The 19,134-nt window shown below is 41.8% G+C and overlaps 1 protein-coding gene across 1 annotated transcript in view; it reads right to left on the bottom strand.

The window, feature by feature from the left end:
* Positions 1 to 18,520, bottom strand: part of LOC127094174 (uncharacterized) — a 56,352-nt gene extending 37,832 nt beyond the window's left edge. The window contains exons 1-2 of the mRNA XM_051033034.1: positions 18,332 to 18,520; positions 17,814 to 18,221 (exon numbers count right to left, since the gene is read on the bottom strand). Of these exons, the coding sequence (XP_050888991.1) occupies positions 17,814 to 18,221; positions 18,332 to 18,520 (597 nt within the window). The remainder of the gene's footprint in view (positions 1 to 17,813; positions 18,222 to 18,331) is intronic.
* Between the last annotated feature and the right edge of the window lie 614 nt (positions 18,521 to 19,134).

The following is a 19,134-nucleotide window of genomic DNA, read 5'->3' as shown; positions in this document are numbered from 1 at the left end:
AAAACAAAGAAAGCGTGGGGATCCAGAAAGTGGGATCCTATTCCACTTGACAGACTCTGGACAAAGATCTTGGGTACATGTTCATAAGCATCAGCACGTAGTGCGAGCATAAAGAACGACTCACTGAATAACGGGGGATTGACTACTAATCCCTTTTATCCGCCAATTGCCTCTACTTGGAGGACTTATCAAGATAACACATGCCTCATTTTGGAGGTCTTTGGCCCAAATGTAAACAAACACGAACAACGCCTCTTAAGGAGGACTTGCCAGCAAAATGCCTGCCAAAAAGGTGACAGGACTTCCAGACTACATAAAGTAAGAAAATAACTACCTAAGTGGTGTATCAACCACAATCCAAAGCTCAAGCAAGAGCTAAAAGCAAGCAACTAATGTACCTGTACAAAAGCTAAACAGTTAATATTTCAGTCAAAAAACCAACAGACACACAGTGAAACCATTCACAGTTACACAACTCAATGAACAATGCTCAAGCACTCAAATGGACTCATGAGCTCAAGCACATCAATTAGAACCTACAAAACAAACATATGTTAGAACTCAAATCATTTGCATCTCACAAAGTGAGAACAAATCAACCATCAAAGCTAAATGTCCAAACCTGAAACACAAAGCACAATTAGTTTATGCACAAAACACTAGTACAAAGACTAAGTTCAAAACCAAACCAAATGATCAAAACAGAACTCAATCTTCCACATAATGCACATTCAAACATTCCATTTAATGTCCTCAAAAGGACCAGCATCAATTAAATAAGCAGATATCTCAAATGGCCTATGCTATGCAATGATCAAAAAATGTGCACAAAGTGAACTTCCAATTTAGAAAATTCAAATCAAAACAGAAAAGCATGCAAAGTCTTTGAAATTTTTTATGCAAGTTCCTCATGTCATGAACAAACAAAATGCAAAAGATCAAATCCAGAAAGGTTCAAATGATAGATGAACAAAAATGCACAAATTGAATGCAAAAAATGTGACACAAATTGTCACATACATTTTCATGTGTCAAAAACAATGATAGCATATGAGAAAAAATCCAAACCAGGGCTCAAAAATTCACATCATGTATGATCATCAAGCATGCAAAATATCAGATCAATTGGCTCAAAGATGAAGATTTCACAAAGCAATGAACACAACATATCAATTTAGCACAATGTTCAATCAAAAATCACACATAAAAAATCCAGCCATCAATAAATATGAAATTAATACCATAAAAAACTAGACATTCATACAACACTAGGAAAAAAAATGGAGTTCATTTGGATCATTTTTCTATTTTTTATGCATTTTACAAAAAAAAACAAAATAATGGAATAAACAAATGAAATTGGAGGGAAAAGCAAAATTCAAATTAAATCAGGAATATCCACAACCACATGATCACGCGCGCAAAAACAATCCAACGGATCTCATTCAAAACACCAAAACGCACAGTTTCGGTTATTAGTCAGCATGCTCAGTCAGCAAGTCAAAACACGCATGGCACGGTCAAAGCAAATGCTACCAATCAAACTCACACACAGGCAAACACATGGCAGACAAATCAGCTAAATGAAACGATGCGTTTCATTAAATGATTTGGCACGCACACTCAGCATTCAACTGTACGCATGGCATAGTCAAACAAATCCTGGCCAATCGCTCATCCAAGCAAGCACACACGTGGATCCAGCAAGGCAAAACCCTAGAAATTACAGAGACGCCGGAGCTAAGCTCCGGTCGTTTTCTCAGGAGAGCTAGACGGTGGCGCCGCCATGGAAAAATGCAGAAATGAACAAAATCTATATCAATCGAATCATCTTTCAACAAGGAATCCAAATATGCTAATGGATCAACCTAATTCCTCCTAACTTTTCCAGATCGAATGAAAACATTATCATGAACAAAACTGAAAGTTAACCTAACATGCTCAATACTCAACCATTCTTAAATCTAAACACATGCACAAGCTCCACACAACAGGATCTATCATTCTATGATCATAAAAAAGCAAAAGGAGAGGATCGAATTTGTATCACCTGAAATTGGAGGTTGCTAAAATCATGTCCTCAAGCTCTCATATGCTCCAGGTCTACTCCACTATACTTTTGTTGAAGCTTTGTGCAAGAATTAATGGTTGAAAACACTTGCATTCACCTCAATTTCAAACTTCCATCAACATGTGGATGCTCCTGAATCTGCATGAAATCTTGCTCAATTGCTTCAAGTAATGGATGGATCTTGCTCATAATTGCACCAGGAACAAGATTATGCAAAGAGATTTGGTGTTTGTGTGGAGAAAAATGAAATTCGAAGAGAGAGAAAGTTGAGAGAATTTCTTGAATCTTGATCTCAAAAGTTAGTTATGGTAGTTATGGCTTAGGGTTTGGCTTATATACTCCATGCTAATCACCATGCTAATCATATTTTCCCTTGGCTAATCATGATTAATGAGATATGAAGTGATTTGCAAAAAAATGAAAATGACACTTCATGGCCATAATGCACGTATAGTTTCCCATGCAAGGCTTTCAATTCACTCAAAATCATCCAATGGTCATGCTTGAAATGTTAATTTGCTTGTATCATAAGCCAAATTTGAATTATGGAAATTCCCTCCAAAATGAACATATGAGAAATGATGAGCATACACACTTTTCCCATGCATGGCAAAGGCTATTTTGATATGTCTTGATCATGAGAAGCGTTTTGCAAAAAGAATGGACCAATTTGGAGCATTGTATCAAAAGTTATGCCACTTTGAATTTCCATGCACACCTTGTGATCAAATGACCATAACTCCTTAGCCATTCATCATATGGATATGAACTAGAGCTTTTTGGAAAGGGGAGACAAATATCTACAACTTTAATGTTCACCAAAAATCCATTTGAAACTTCTTTGATCTTGAAAAGTTAAGTTGAAGGTGGACCAAAAACTTTCCATTTTTGGTAACTTTTGCCATGACCTTTGAATCTTCAAGATGAATGTTTAAAATGATGAATGGACCTCATTTGAACATGATTGAGGTGTCTCAACTCATTCCCCACCTCATAGCCCTCAGTTGACTGCACATTTGACTTTTTGGTCCTTAGATGACCTTGAAATGCCTTGATCCACTTGAGCCTCTACCACTTGGGGAAATTGCTCAAAAATGAAACCCTAGCTCATGTAAGCTCCTAATAACAATCATGTGATCCTCATCCCCAGCAAATACCTCATATCTTTGAGAAACCCTAGTTGGAAGAATGACATTGATTAGGGTTGACCAGAGGTCACAACCCTAATTCAGAGGAACTTGAGGAAGAACTCTGAAACCCTTGATGATGATAGAACCATGATGATGTTAATATATCCTTGCAAACAAGATAATGCTCAAAACCTTTGAAGAATCAAGAAACCCTAACTGAAGCCCATGCCCTTAGATGGTTGATCATCAATTCATAGAGACCCTCAGGCTTGAATCATGTACCTTCTCCATCTTTTGAAAAGACTTTGGAGGATGACCTTCTTATTTCCATATGATATGCAAAATGCAATGCCTAATGATCTACACTATGAAATGCAATGTGTCAAACTAGTCTCAAGAAGAGGAGGGTAAATTTTGAGGTGTTACAGTTCCCAACAGTGAAAGAAGAGAAATCGATAAAGGCAAACGACTGTATATTGCTGCCATCACCTGCAACACTCCCCGAATGAACCTATCCTCTAAAGGTACAGTCAAAATAAAATTTTCCAAAATGATGTCCGTCTATAGAATCGAAGGTAATTCGTTATCCAAAACCCCCGAACGACCTATGCTAGGGTTTCAAGACTCTGAGAAGGTTGAGGGCATTTCTAACAAAAATTTCCCCTTGATAATCACGACTACCGTAAGATAGTTTGACGTCTCACTGATTTTAATTGATGGGGGAAGTTCATGTGACATACTTTACTCCTCTCTGTTTGAAAAAATTGACATAGAAAAAGGAAGCCTAATACCATACAATCTTGGATTTACAAGCATTCCGTGGAACTACCACTCATCCCTAGGGTTACAAAGAGCTAATGGTATCTGTAAGAGAGGATATGTACCTCCAATCTATCCGTTCCTGGTAATCCCATGCAAGAGACTTTATAACTGCATCATGGGTAGTCCTTTGACCACAGTGTTGGACGTCGTAGAATCACCGATGCACTTAAAGCTCAAGTACTACAACCTTCATTGAGAGCTTGCTATTTTACGAGTCAAACTTGAAGCGGAAAAAATGATACCCCATACACTCTAGAGGGATCAAGGGGAAGACACCTCTATGGAAATTAACACGACCTGCCTTATATGGCAACTCCAAAACCTAAACCTCTACACACACCGACGTGGCTAAGGACGAAAAGAACCGACAACAAAAATAAGAAGCAGAAATTCAATCGGTTATATTTCATACTTTACGTCTACATGCATGCATATATAAATGTGTAAAATTTATGTAGCATATCTGAATAATTGTTCATTATGAATGAGAATATGTAAAGGCTGAATTATTTGTTTCTTTGTGTTGATATTTCAGCAATACAAATCCCGGATATGAACAACGCAGTTGATACCCGAAGTAAAGATTCCAGGGGTGTTGTCAGAAATGCTTTGGACATCTGACCAAAGCAATCAATTCCCCTCAGTGCCTTACACACCTTCAAAGTTCAAGGGTTATGTCAAAGATGCTTTGCACATGTGACCAAAGCAATCAATTCCCCCTAGCCTTGTGCACCTTTAATATTCAGGGGTGCTATCAAAGACGCTTTGTACGTTCGACCACAACAATCAACTCCCTACAGTGCCCTGCGCACCTTCAAAATTCAGGGGAGCTATCAAAGGCATTTTGCACGTATGACTATAATAACCAATTCTGTAAGGGGTGCTACTATAGATGCTTTACATGTTCGAATATAACATTCAAATACCCCATGTGAAATAACTACACACAATCCTCCGTAGCAGGCGCACCCCCTTCAGATCTAGCCAATCCAATGGACGTGAGTGGTGGTGTAACACCATAAACCCGAAACGCTTATTTAATAAAAATGTAGAATAGTTTTCTAAAAAATGGTGTTATATTTTCTCAACACAAAACATCTTACTCATAATTTATCATATAGCAACAGAACTCAAAAACATCATTTCTCTCATAATTCAAAACAACTTCATTTAAATAATAACAAATAGTTCAAACTCTCAGAACATAAAAGAGAAAGGTAAACCATTTCAGTGTTACACTATTAGAGTGACATGTAGAATCTAAAATAAACTCAAATCGATAAACTACGAAGAAGGCCACTACGCCATCCTTTAACTCAACAACAATTAAGGCCCCTCTACCTGAGTATTTGTACCACAGAGGTAAAGAATAACACAAAAATAACAGGGTGTGGGAATATATTCATAAATGTTAGTGGTGCATAAAATAAAAAAGATAGCTCACTCAATCATCAAACATATAATCATCCACAACAATCATCATTCACCAGTGTAGTTATGTATGCAATACAATCAACACCTCTACTCTAATGTATGTGTGTCGCATTACGCGAAAAACCGGCGGGAAAAGAAACACAGAACCGCCACCGTGCGTTATTTATCCCAAAGCAGGGAAAGGAAACGCTCGAAGTAAACCTGGAAAGGAATGGTCTCACGACCAGAGATTGATAGGATCGGGAGTCGGTTATGCGAAGGGAAGGTATTAGCACCCCTACGCATCCATCGTACTCGATGGGATCCACGCTCAGAAAGGATAGAAAGAAGGTTGCTAAAGAAACGACTCAAAACTGCACACACACTGGAAGGAAACACAGATGAAAGACGGGAGAAGGGATGTGGGGAATGTGCTCGCTAGGATATCGCATCCTATGCATACGTATCTTCTCTAACCAGAGAAAGAATCAGACCACTCGTAGCTCGACTAACGCACGCCAAACAAAACACAAACAGGAAACCGACTGCCAATCGTTGGACTTACGTCAGACTCCGAACAAACAACCACACACAGGAAACCGACTGCCAATCGCTGGACTTACGTCAGACTCCAAACAAACAAACCCACACAGGAAACCGACTGCCAACCGCTGGACTTACGTCAGACTCCACACAACACAAGGGGTTGAAAAAGAAAAAGGGCGCCCGGAGAGATCTGCTCATCTTCTGCCTACGTACCTCATCTGGTATGAGGATCAGGGCGACGTAGTTCCCCTTAACAGGGAAAGAACTTCTATCCTAACCAGAGACTAGAGAGATAACAAGCTACTAGGGAGACTACGACTCGAGCCTAGAAGTTGTCATGCATACGATCCCTATGTTGAGGTCTCTAATCAGCTCCTAACTCGCACAGGAAGCAAGCTAACCTAAACATCAATCAAGTAAGCAAACGCAAGCACAAGAGAGCAAGCGTACATACTATATGCAAACAAATGGCTCATACAAGGCTGGGCTTTAGTCAAGGGGTCAAATCAACCTCGACAAACAAGCCAACTGGAAGGGGTGTTTGGAGCTCTTAACCCAAACATTGAGAGTTAGGGTGAAGCAGATGAAATAGGAAATGAGGGTAAGACCTCACAGCTCTTATCCCTGGCCTGGGAGAGCTTGAAACAATGAAAGTGTGGGAGTCCAGAATGTGGGACTCTATTCCACATGACTGACACAACAAGATCTTGGGTTTTTATTCAAAGTGCATCAACACATGGTGTGAGCAAGATGAAAGACACAACTGAATAACAGGGGATGGATTGCACATCCCTTTTATCTGCCAATGCCTCTTCACTTAGGAGGTCTTTGAATGTACAAGGCACAAAGATAAACAACCACAAACATTGCATCTTAAGGAGGGCTTCAGACAGGTACCTGCCAAAGTAACATGACAGGGCTTCCAGACTACATGAAGATCAAGGAAGTTACCTAGGTGGTATGCTAACCACAAGCAAAGCAAAGCAACTCAAATAATGAGTTAAAGCGGCTAAAAGTACCTGTAAGAAAATCTAAACCATCAGTATTCTATCCAGACAAACAACCAACAGTTAATAATGGTCAGACACCCAATTAACAGTGCTACACAAAGCAAGATACAAAGTGCAAGCAACACAAATTGTTTCATCATTCAAATAACCTACAAAACAGCAAGGTTAGTTAAACAAAGCCAGTAAATAAAGCTCTAATGAGGAAACAACATCAACCACGGAGCTAAAGGCTTGATCCTGAAACACAAAAGCTCAAATGTGAGTCTAAACCCCTAGGGCAAAGCCTAGGGTCAAAGATGGAGAAAAAAAGTCAAAACAGAAGCTGAAACTCAACATGAATCATCTTTAATCAAATGAGAATATGTCACAAAAAGGACAAAATCAAAATCCTTAAGCAAGGGCCTGTAATAAGCAAGAGAAGTCAAAGGCAAATTCAAAGCATACATTTGGACATCATGAATGAAAATTCCACATTAATTCAGAAATGACTCAAACAATTCTGGAAATTTTTATGAGCATTCAACACATCAAACATAATCATCATACCAAAAATCAGCATCATCAAAGTTCAATTGATATGGAAATGAAAATGCATAGGCAAACCATCCAATTGTGTGACATAAATTGTCACACCTAAAGTACATGTGTCCCAAACAGTGAAGACAATATCAAAAAATGCCAAATAAAATCACACAAATCCATCATCATGTTACCAATCATCATGCAAAATTTCATGGCATTTGGATCATGTATGAGCATTTTATGATAGGATGAATGAAGCAAGGTCACAAAAGCACACATGTTCAAAGAGTCTAGCACAATTCAAATTCCAGCAATGATAAAATGATACAATCACCACCATAACATTCTAGACATTCATAGGATTATGTGAAAAAAATTTGGAGGTGAATTGGATTATTATTCTATTTTTTTATCATTTTTTGAAGTTCATGGATATATTGAAATAAAAATTGAAATATGAAGAATAATGAAAAGAAATGATTAAAACTTGGAAATGCCATCAGCCAGGTTCGAAGCGTGTTTGTCCAAAACGCAGAGTTTAACTTAAAGCCCAGTCAGCGAGGCCCTGCACGCGTGGAAGGTCCCTGGCCTATTGTTTTGCCAATTGTGCGCACGCGTGGCCATGCCAAGTAAGCCCTAGCATTCACTTGCAGACGGCGGAGGGCACTATAGCCCGCGGCTGAAACAACCGTCTCCTTCGTGGAGACGGTGGCGATTAACAGTGACGCTCAATCATTTTTTTCCAGAATTCACTTATGAATACATCATTGGAACCGTTAAGGCATGAGGAATACGAATCTGCTATCATTTTGGCCTAAAACATCATGGATTATGTGAATCGAAGCGAAAACGATATGAACATCCAAACTTTAAACTCATGTAACTCACTCAATTCTTATCCGTTTTTCAAGAATTTTATATCAGAATTCTCACCATGAAACGCTCTACAAGATTATGTGCATAAAATAGATAATTAAGAGGTTCAAAAATTGCACCTTCTTGAAGCTTCAACAATGGCAGTGGTAGATTCAAGTGTCCAGCAGCATACAAACCTCTTCTATCAACTTTGTAATGACTTCTGAAGTTGAAATTGAAGCTTGGAATGGCTTGGATCTAGCTTAGATATGAATCTCCATTATCATGTTCTTGATCTTCAAGTGCTCAATTCTTCACCAAATTTTGCAATCAATGGCTTGATCTGTACCAAATGATGATCAAGAATCCAGAATATGCAATAAAAATCAAGTGTTCTTTGAAGAATTTTTGAATTTGGAAGAAGAGAAATTTTGGAGGGAAATTTTGGATCTAGATCTAGAATTGTGAAATTGTGAAAATTCTGTTATGATTAGCTATTTATATGACATGTTAATCCATTTCCTAATCATGTTTAGGCTTGGCTAATTAAACTTTAATGAGAAAAGAGGTGTTATGCAAAATTTGGTTTTTTCACCCCATGCATGCAATCCTACGTGAACAGTAACAATGGCCATGCATTTTCACTTAAAATCCTCTTATGAACACAATGGAATGGTTAAAAAGTCCATATGATGCACCAATTTTGAATTCATGATTTTCCCTCCAAAATGGACATGAATATGCATATGAACATATGATGAATTTTCATGCAATGTGATGAATGATTTGGAAAGTTCATGTCATGAGAAGAAAAATGCAAAAAAAGCCACTCAAATTGGAGTTATGAGTCAAAAGTTATGCCCTTTTGAAGTTCCATGCACACTTGGCAATGATTTGATCATATCTCCTCAACCATTCATCAGATGCTCATGATCTTGAACTTTTTGGAAATGGCAGAGAAAGATCTTAAACTTTCATGTTGGACAAAATTTCATTTGAAGCTTCTTTGATGTTGGAAAGTTGAGTTGAAGTTGGTCCAAAAACTTGCCATTTTTGAAAACTTGAAATTACAGGTCACTTTCCATTTTTGGAAACTTTTGATCTGGCTTCAAAATATTCAAGGTATATGTTTGACATGTTGAATAAACCTATTTTGAACATAAATGGAGTGTCTCTAACCAATTCTCCACCTCCTAGCCCTCAGTTGACTTTGCAGTTGACTTTTATGGGCCCCAAATGACCTGAAACTGCAATGTGGACTTTGAGCTTTCAACACTTGGCCAAATTGCATCAAAATGAACCTTGGGTTCACATAAGCTCTCTCGAACAACCATAGGGCCTTTATCTCATGGAAAACCTTGGTCTCTTGCACTGAGGAATTCTCCTGATGCCAGTCTTGACTGATAAGATGCAAGGTACTATGCAATGTTAAATGCAATGTTAATGACCTAAAAATGAAATGATTTTACAAATGGGGGGTGAAAATTTGAGGTACTACAGCTGCCCCTATTCAATCAACTAGGAACCTGAACAGATGAGAGCAACGGCTGTCAGACCTTCAAGGTAAACAGGGATTGAATATCAAAAGAACCGTAGAAATTTGCACTCTACCGGGGATGATCATAGAAAGGAATGTTCACCAATGGCAGCTTCCACTGGGGATTTTGATATTTATCACTGGACCAGACAAGACGTTTACCGACGACTCTACTAGGGATTTTGATTTTTATCGGAAGAAGGGACCACGACCAGACATCGAAAGAAGATGAATGGGAAGGACTCGACCAGACATCAACGGATGGATGGGAGAAAGGAACCACGACTAGACATCGAAAGACGATGAATAGGAATAAAGAAACCACGACTAGACGCCAACTGACGAATAGGAATAACTCGACCAGACATCAACGGACGAATGGGAAAAGCTCGACCAGACATCAACGGATGAATGGGAGAAAGAAACCACGACTAGACGTCAACGGACGAATAGGAAAAGCTTGACCAGACATCAACGGATGAATGGGAGAAAGAAACCACGACTAGACATCGAAAGACGATGAATAGGAATAAAGAAACCACGACTAGACGTCAACGGACGAATAGGAAAAGCTCGACCAAACATCAACGGACGAATGGGAAAAGCTCGACCAGACATCAACGGACGAATGGAAGAAAGAAACCACGACTAGACGTCAACGGACGAATAGGAAAAGCTCGACCAGACATCAACGGATGAATGGGAGAAAGAAACCACGACTAGACATCGAAAGACGATGAATAGGAATAAAGAAACCACGACTAGACGCCAACTGACGAATAGGAATAACTCGACCAGACATCAACGGATGAATGGGAAAAGCTCGACCAGACATCAACGGATGAATGGGAGAAAGAAACCACGACTATACGTCAACGGACGAATTGGAAAAGCTCGACCAGACATCAATGGGTGAATGGGAGAAAGAAACCACGACTAGACATTGAAAGACGATGAATAGGAATAAAGAAACCACGACTAGACGTCAACGGACGAATAGGAAAAGCTCGACCAGACATCAACGGATGAATGGGAGAAGGAAACCACGACTAGACATCGAAAGACAATGAATAGGAAGAAAGAACTCGATGTTACGGACATCGAACGATGATGTCTCCTGACACCAAAAAAGGAAGGTCCCACACGGGGATCAACACGACACTCACGGGTATCGCAAGGATGACATCTACATATGTCAGGACAAGGCCACACACTTGTCGGGGACTACGCTGGAGAGTCAAGCTTTCCTTTCACCTGCAGGTGAGGAAATAAACCTCTCTGGGGGGTTGTCAATTCTGAATGCTGTCGGGAGCAACTACTGCAAATGTGTCGTTCAGATGTTGAAAGATGATCCATCTCTGCTGGGGATATGGTCCAATCCGGTTTAACACATGTATGCATATGTTTGAGTTTTTCTATAGCGTAATGCTCCATATTGAATGGAAATGCTACGCGATTTGAGGATGCAATGACTACTACATGTAAGATGCAAATGGAGAAAACTCCTGTCGGGGAAGCAAATGATCGCTTCGCTGGGCACACAATTCTGATTTGATCCTTCAACTCTGTGAGGAGACGCACTGCTGGGGGTGCTTTGCTGATCTGATACTCTGGGGACGGCAGAGAAACCAAGTCAACTGGGGAGACTCTGTCTAGGGAACACACCAACCTCTCAAACGTGCTGGGGAATAACACTGCTGCTGGAGAAAGGATAAACCCCACCGGGGACAACTTTCACTGAATCCAATTCACTTGGAGACTCCTCTAGGGGAAATAACCAATGCTCACTTCCACTGGGGATAACTGCCCACTCACAAGCAGGATTAATCCTACTGGGGAAAATTTTCACCGAACTCGATCCGCTTGGGGTCACTCGGGAAAACCATCAACACAAACTCCGCTGGGAAGACTGTCCACTTCAGACTTGCCGGGGAAAACATTCACAACCCTGCTGGGGAAAGGCATTCACGAACCTGCTGAGGATTACAGTACTTCATACCCGACTGTTGAGGAACAAGCTACCCACAGGCACCACTGCTGGGGAAACGGCAACCTTCAGACTCAGTGGGGACTAACAGTCTTCAGACTAACTGGGGATAGGGTAGCCTTTGAACCTGCTGCTGAGGGGCATACTACCCACAGACGCCTCTGCCGGGGAAGAACAACTCTAATAGTTTTCAGACTAGCTGGGGATAGGTCATCAACCCTGTTGGTGAATCCCTGATCTCGAATATGCCAGAGAGACAAATCCTGAACCTGCTTTAGACAACCCAACTTCTCACACCACCGGACAGTGTTGAAACACTTCCGAACAAACCGTGGCTCATCTGCTCCAGCCAGGAATCAAAGGTAATAACCTGCAAAACAGCAAGACATACATGCCCCAAGGGATTGTATGGACAAGATACACCCAGGTGTACTCAACATTCAAAAATGATTTTCAAATGTTTCATCTTTCTGCACGTTATTGTATAGCCTTCATGTTTTTTAGATGCAATGTATATCAACAATTCGGACGTTTTTGCAAACAAGACAGTAAAAATAAAAAAACAGGAGATCAATTTAACTGAATAACGACTTTTTATTGATTGAAAATGGGCTTATGAAGGCGAATACATCAGGAAGCAATTCCTAGAAAGAGGTAATTGCGCACAAAAGGAAAAATCTATTCTAATGGCAATGTGAATACGGCATCCACTATTTCCCAATTCTGTTATGACTCGTATGTCCTTAATTTCCCCCAAATTCCTTGCTTTCTGAGAAGAATGATTGGACTGGTCATATCCTTCGATATGGTAGACGATGAAGCGTGATGAAGTACAGACAACTCAGACTGTAGTCTTCGCTTTAATCCCTCTTTTGCCTGGATCGCCCTTTCGGATTTTCAATCCACTGGGATACGCATTTTTGCCTAAGCCGCCCTTGCGGGTTTTCGACTTACCGGGTGTACATATTTTTTATTCTTTATCCCTACCTTTTGCCCGAACCTTTTCTCTTTTTTTTTGGTTCGCCGGGATGTCCTTTTTTGCCTGGACTCTTTTATTCTTTTTGTCCAGCGGGTCAATTTATGTGAAGTATTTTTTGACTACATCTGAGTTCACAGGGGATGGAAAATCTTCACCATCCATAGTTGTAAGCATCAAGGCTCCACCAGAGAAAACCTTCTTAACAACATATGGACCTTCGTAATTCGGAGTCCACTTGCCCCTGTTATCTGTACTGGGAGGAAGGATCCTCTTCAAAACCAAATCACCTGTCTGATAGCTTCGAGGACGCACTTTCTGATCAAAGGCTTTCTTCATCCTTTTCTGATACAATTGCCCATGGCACACAACTGCTAACCGCCTCTCTTAGATAAGGCTCAACTCGTTAAACCTTGTTCGAATCCACTCAGCTTCGTCCAGCTTGACATCCAACAGGACTCTCAGAGAAGGAATCTCCACTTCAACAGGTAGGACTGCCTCCATACCATACACAAGGGAGTAAGGGGTTGCCCCGGTCGACGTACGTACTGAGGTACGATACCCATGCAAAGCGAAAGGCAGCATCTCATGCCAATCCTTGTACGTTACGACCATCTTCTGCACAATCTTCTTAATATTCTTATTTGCCGCCTCTACAGCACCATTCATCTTTGGTCTGTAAGGAGAAGAATTGTGGTGTTCGATCTTAAAAACTCTGCAAAGCTCCTTCATCATCTTGTTATTGAGATTCGAACCATTATCAGTAATGATTCTCTCAGGAACTCCATAACGACAGATAATCTCTTTCTTAATGAACCGGGCAACCACTTGCTTGGTAACATTGGCATAGGAAGCTGCTTCCACCCACTTGGTGAAGTAATCAATCGCAACCAGGATGAAGCGATGTCCATTAGAAGCAGTAGGTTCAATCTTCCCAATCATATCTATGCCCCACATTGCGAATGGCCAAGGTGAATTCATGACATTCAAAGGGCTTGGTGGTACGTGCACCTTATCTGCATAGATCTGACATTTATGGCACTTCCGAGCGTATTTGAAACAATCGGATTCCATAGTCATCCAATAATAACCGGCTCTCAACAACTTCTTGGACATTGCATGACCACCAGCATGGGTACCAAAAGATCCCTCGTGCACTTCCTGCATCAACATGGCTGCTTCGTGTCTATCCACGCATCTGAGCAGAACCATGTCAAAGTTTCTCTTGTACAACACATCATCCTGATTCAAATAAAAGCTTCCAGCTAGCCTTCTCAGGGTTTTCTTGTCATTCTTCGACGCTCCTTCAGGATACTCCTGACTCTTGAGGAAATTCTTAATGTCATAGTACCACGGCTTCTCATCCACAACAGACTCGGCTGCAAACACATACGCAGGCCTCTCGAGTCGATTCACAACAACATGTGGCACATGATTCCACCAATGAACTTTGATCATAGAAGACAAAGTAGCCAAGGCATCAGCCATCTGATTTTCATCTCGGGGGACATGATACAACTTCACTGTCTTAAAGAAAGTCAGGATCCTTCTGGTATAATCTCTGTAAGGAATCAAATGCGGCTGATGAGTATTCCAGTCTCCATTGACTTGGTTAATCACTAGAGCGGAATCTCCATAAATGTCCAGAGTTTTGATCCTTAGATCGATGGCTTCTTCAATCCCCATGATACAAGCTTCGTACTCAGCTTCGTTGTTGGTTACCTCAAAAGTCAGTCTGGCAGAAAAAGGTAAGTGTGCACCTTTAGGATTGGTAAGTACTGCCCCAACACCGTTTCCATTCACATTAACCGCCCCATCAAACATCAGTGTCCACTTGTCATCAGGATCCGGTCCTTCCTCGACAAGAGGCTCTTCACAATCTTTCATCTTTAGATACATGATGTCTTCATCAGGGAATTCAAACATCATCGGCTGATAGTCCTCAATCGGTTGCTCGACAAGGTAGTCTGACAGAATACTACCTTTGATGGCCTTCTGCGATGTGTACTGGATATCATACTCAGTCAAGATCATCTGCCAACGAGCCACACGTCCGGTGAGAGTCGGCTTTTCAAAGATGTACTTCACTGGATCCATCTTAGAAATCAACAAGGTAGTATGGTTCAACATATACTGTCTCAGTCGGCGAGCAGCCCATGCCAAAGCACAACAAGTTTTCTCGAGCTGCGAATATCTTATTTCACAGTCGGTAAACTTTTTGCTAAGGTAGTATATAGCATGCTCTTTTCGACCAGACTCGTCATGCTGTCCCAATACACACCCCATCGAATTCTCAGTCACTGAAAGGTACATTATCAGAGGCCTCCCAGGAACTGGAGGTATAAGGATTGGAGGTTTCTGCAAATACTCTTTTATCTTATCAAAAGCTTTTTGACAGTCATCGTTCCACCTGATCGCTTGATCTTTTCTCAGCAATTTGAATATCGGTTCGCACGTGGCTGTTAAGCGAGATATGAACCGTGCAATGTAATTCAGTCTCCCTAAAAACCCACGGACCTGCTTTTCCGTTTTTGGTTCAGGCATTTCTTGAATAGCTTTGACTTTCGCTGGATCGACCTCAATTCCTTTCTCACTGACAATGAAGCCTAACAGCTTCCCGGATCTCACCCCAAACGTACACTTGTTTGGGTTCAGCCTCAGTTTGAACTTTCTCAGTCTTTCAAACAACTTCTGCAAGTTTACCAGGTGCTCCTCTTTTGTCTGAGACTTCGCAATCATGTCATCCACGTATACTTCAATTTCTTTATGCATCATGTCATGAAAGAGAGTAGTCATAGCCCTCTGGTAGGTAGCACCGACATTCTTCAGCCCAAATGGCATCACGTTATAGCAAAACATGCCCCAAGGTGTAATGAATGTCGTCTTTTCCATGTCTTCTGGCGCCATCTTAATCTGATTATAGCCAGAGAATCCATCCATGAAAGAGAAAACCAAAGATTGAGCAGTGTTATCAACCAATACATCAATGTGAGGTAATGGGAAGTCATCCTTCGGACTGGCTCTGTTTAAATCCCGGTAGTCGACACACATCCAGACTTTACCATCCTTCTTCGGCACGGGTACGATGTTGGCCACCCACGGGGGATAGTTGGTAATTGCCAGAAAACCCGCATCCCACTGCTTCTGAACCTCCTCTTTGATCTTGACAGCCATATCAGGACTAGTTCTGCGAAGCTTCTGCTTTACCGAAGGACAATCTTCTTTGAGAGGTAGCCTGTGCACCACAATATCTGTATCCAACCCAGGCATATCTTGATACGACCATGCGAATATCTCCACATATTCTCGTAGCATCTCAATCAACCCTCTCTTGACAGATTCCTCTAAAGCAGCCCCGATCTTGATCTCCTTCCTGGCGTCCTCAGTACCAAGGTTACCAATCTCCAACTCCTCCTGATGAGGTTGGATGACCCTTTCCTCCTGCTTCAATAATCTGACCAATTCTTTGGGGAGTTCAAAATCTTCTTCACTCTCCTCTTCAGCTTGGTAAATGGGATTATCGAAATCATACCGAGCCATAACAGAATTGTTTTTAATGGAGTCCGCGAGATCAATTCTGCACGTTTAATGCTTTATTTTAGAAAAGAGTTCAAGAAAGTCACAAAAACAAAAAACATTGCCATTTTTATTGTTTTGAAAAACGAAAACAAAAACAGAAAGACAATGAGCACAAATTTGTTTGCAAAACGTCCTTTATTAATGATAATCATTTCAAAACATGATGAGGCCCTACAATGAACCACTACGCCCCGGGAAGAGCGTAGGGTTTGTGCAGAACGAAAAAACAAAAGAAAATTACTCTGTCTGAAGAGTAACTTGGACTATTTCTTCGGCCGTCAAATTATTCACCATCTCCCCTGGAGCACACAGGCGCACCCAGTTGTCCAGATCACAGTCACTGTCTCCGTCTTCACTACCGGCTGCAAAGACGTCACCATGGTTCATCAACCCAGCGCTGGTGAAGGAACTCGGCCCTTTCTGAACACCCTGCTCTGACAGAAGCGGCTGGTAACCAATACCGAATTTATTTTCTTTGACGGGCAGGTCAACCATCTTGCCCCAGCCTTCTGCATCACCAAAGCTGACCACCTCCAAGGCCTGCTTGTAGGAAGCAATTGAGGCACTTGGCTTCTTCTGCTCAGCAAAAGCCACCCTCTCAATGGCAATGGTCTCAAAAGCCTGGCACAGCGTTTCATGAATCTCGCCATCCATCTCCACATACTTGAAGGAAGATATATGACTCACAAGAATGTCCTCCTCGCCGCACACAATCACAACCTGACCATTCCAGACATACTTCAACTTCTGATGGAGAGTCGACGACACTGCTCCAACCCCATGCATCCAGGGACGCCCCAATAAACAACTATATGCTGGTTGAATATCCATCACATAGAAGACAATATCAAACACCTCTGGGCCTATCTTCACGGGCAAGGTGACTTTACCGAATACTGATCGCTTGGACCCATCGAAAGCACGGACGATGAGATCACTCGGAGTGAGGACAACCCCTTCAACATCAATCTTGCTCAAAATCTTCTTGGGCAACACATTCAAGGAAGAGCCAGTATCCACCAACACATGCGACAACACCGCACCTTTGCATTCCATGGTGATATGCAGGGCTTTGTTGTGATTGCGACCTTCAGGCGTCAAATCCAAATCTGTGAACCCCAAACCATGTCTTGTGCTCACATTCGCAATAACACCCTCAAGTTGATTGACAGAAATCTCCTGAGGTACGTAAGCCAGATTCAACATTTTCAGCAAGGCGTTACGGTGTGCCTCAGAACACAACAGCAGAGAAAGGATAGAGATTTTAGAGGGAGTTTGATTCAGCTGATCCACAATCTTATAATCACTATTCTTGATGATCTTCATGAACTCCTCCACATCTTTCTCAAATGAACCCTCTGGTACTTCCTTTTGCACAGGTCCTTCTTCCACCACAACTTGCTTTCCCTTTGCTTTGGCAAGAGCCTCAGCATTTCTATCTCTCAAAGTCTGTGGTGCAAACAGACGCCCACTTCTAGTAAAACCCCCAGGTCCTCCCACATTGTCCACAGCCGGACCAACAGTTACTGGAGCTCTAACTGGCACACCAATTGTTATTGGAGCCTGATTCACCGGTCTGATCTGACTTCCTGACCTTCTGTTGTTTCGGAAAGCATTATCATACTTCCATGGGACCGCCCTACTGCTCTCAACAGGTCTTCTATTAGAAGCAACAATAGTAGTAGGAGTACCAACAGTTACTGGTGCAGATATGGTAACAAGGGTACTAGTAGTTATTGGTGTACTAGCAGTTCTTGGGGCACGTCCAGGACCCTCGGACGGTTTAAAGTAAATGGTGACAGTTGACACCACCCCACGATCTTCACAGCCCGACTAAACTGGAGGCAACCCTCATCCATCAAATCCTGGATACCTTTCCTCACCTTTTCACAACCATTCTCTGAATCCTCACAGTCTGAACAGCCCTCATCACAGCCCGAGAACACTCCCCCTTTCAGCAGACGTTCTTTTACCACTAGCAACGACGTCTGAACCTCATCAACATTGACCACCAGATCCCCAGCTTCCCCCTCTTCCACATTGTTTACCCTGGGCCCACCATGTTGAGTCATAGGGTTGTTCACAACATTCAGAACAGGAGCAAAGTTGATTGTTTTGGCGTCAATCAAATCCTGGACCTTATGGTGAAAAGCCCGACAGTTCTCAATATGATGCCCCGGAGCACCAGAATGGAAGTCACAACGGAAGTTGGCATCATACCCAGCAGGAATTCTTGTCAACAGCGCCATGGTGCGAAGCTCAACAAATTTCAATCTGAGCAGTTCGGGAAGCAACTCAGCATATGTCATTGGTAGCGGATCAAAATGACGCTCAGGCATTCTCTGCCTTGGCTGAAATGGGCGTTGCTGTTGTTGTTGTGGTGGTGCTCTCTGTTGTTGTTGCTGTGGTGCTCTCTGTTGTTGTTGCTGTGGTGCTCTCTGTTGTTGTTGCTGTGGTGCTCTCTATTGTTGTTGTTGAGGTTGAGTTTGGGGTGCTGGGATAGTCACAGCAGCAACCTGACGGTACTGCCCTCTGTTCACATTCCTCCGATGGTGCACAACATTAGTCTCCCCCTCTCTCCTTCGTGGTGCCCCAGAAAATGGCTTCTTTGAACTGGAAGATGAAGAACCAGCATCTTGAATCTTCCCTGCTTTAATAAGGCTCTCGGTCCTCTCTCCACAAATGA

This window comes from Lathyrus oleraceus, chromosome 6, assembly GCF_024323335.1.
Source record: "Lathyrus oleraceus cultivar Zhongwan6 chromosome 6, CAAS_Psat_ZW6_1.0, whole genome shotgun sequence".
NCBI lineage: Eukaryota > Viridiplantae > Streptophyta > Magnoliopsida > Fabales > Fabaceae > Lathyrus > Lathyrus oleraceus.
This window is presented reverse-complemented; position numbering and strand designations above follow the sequence as displayed.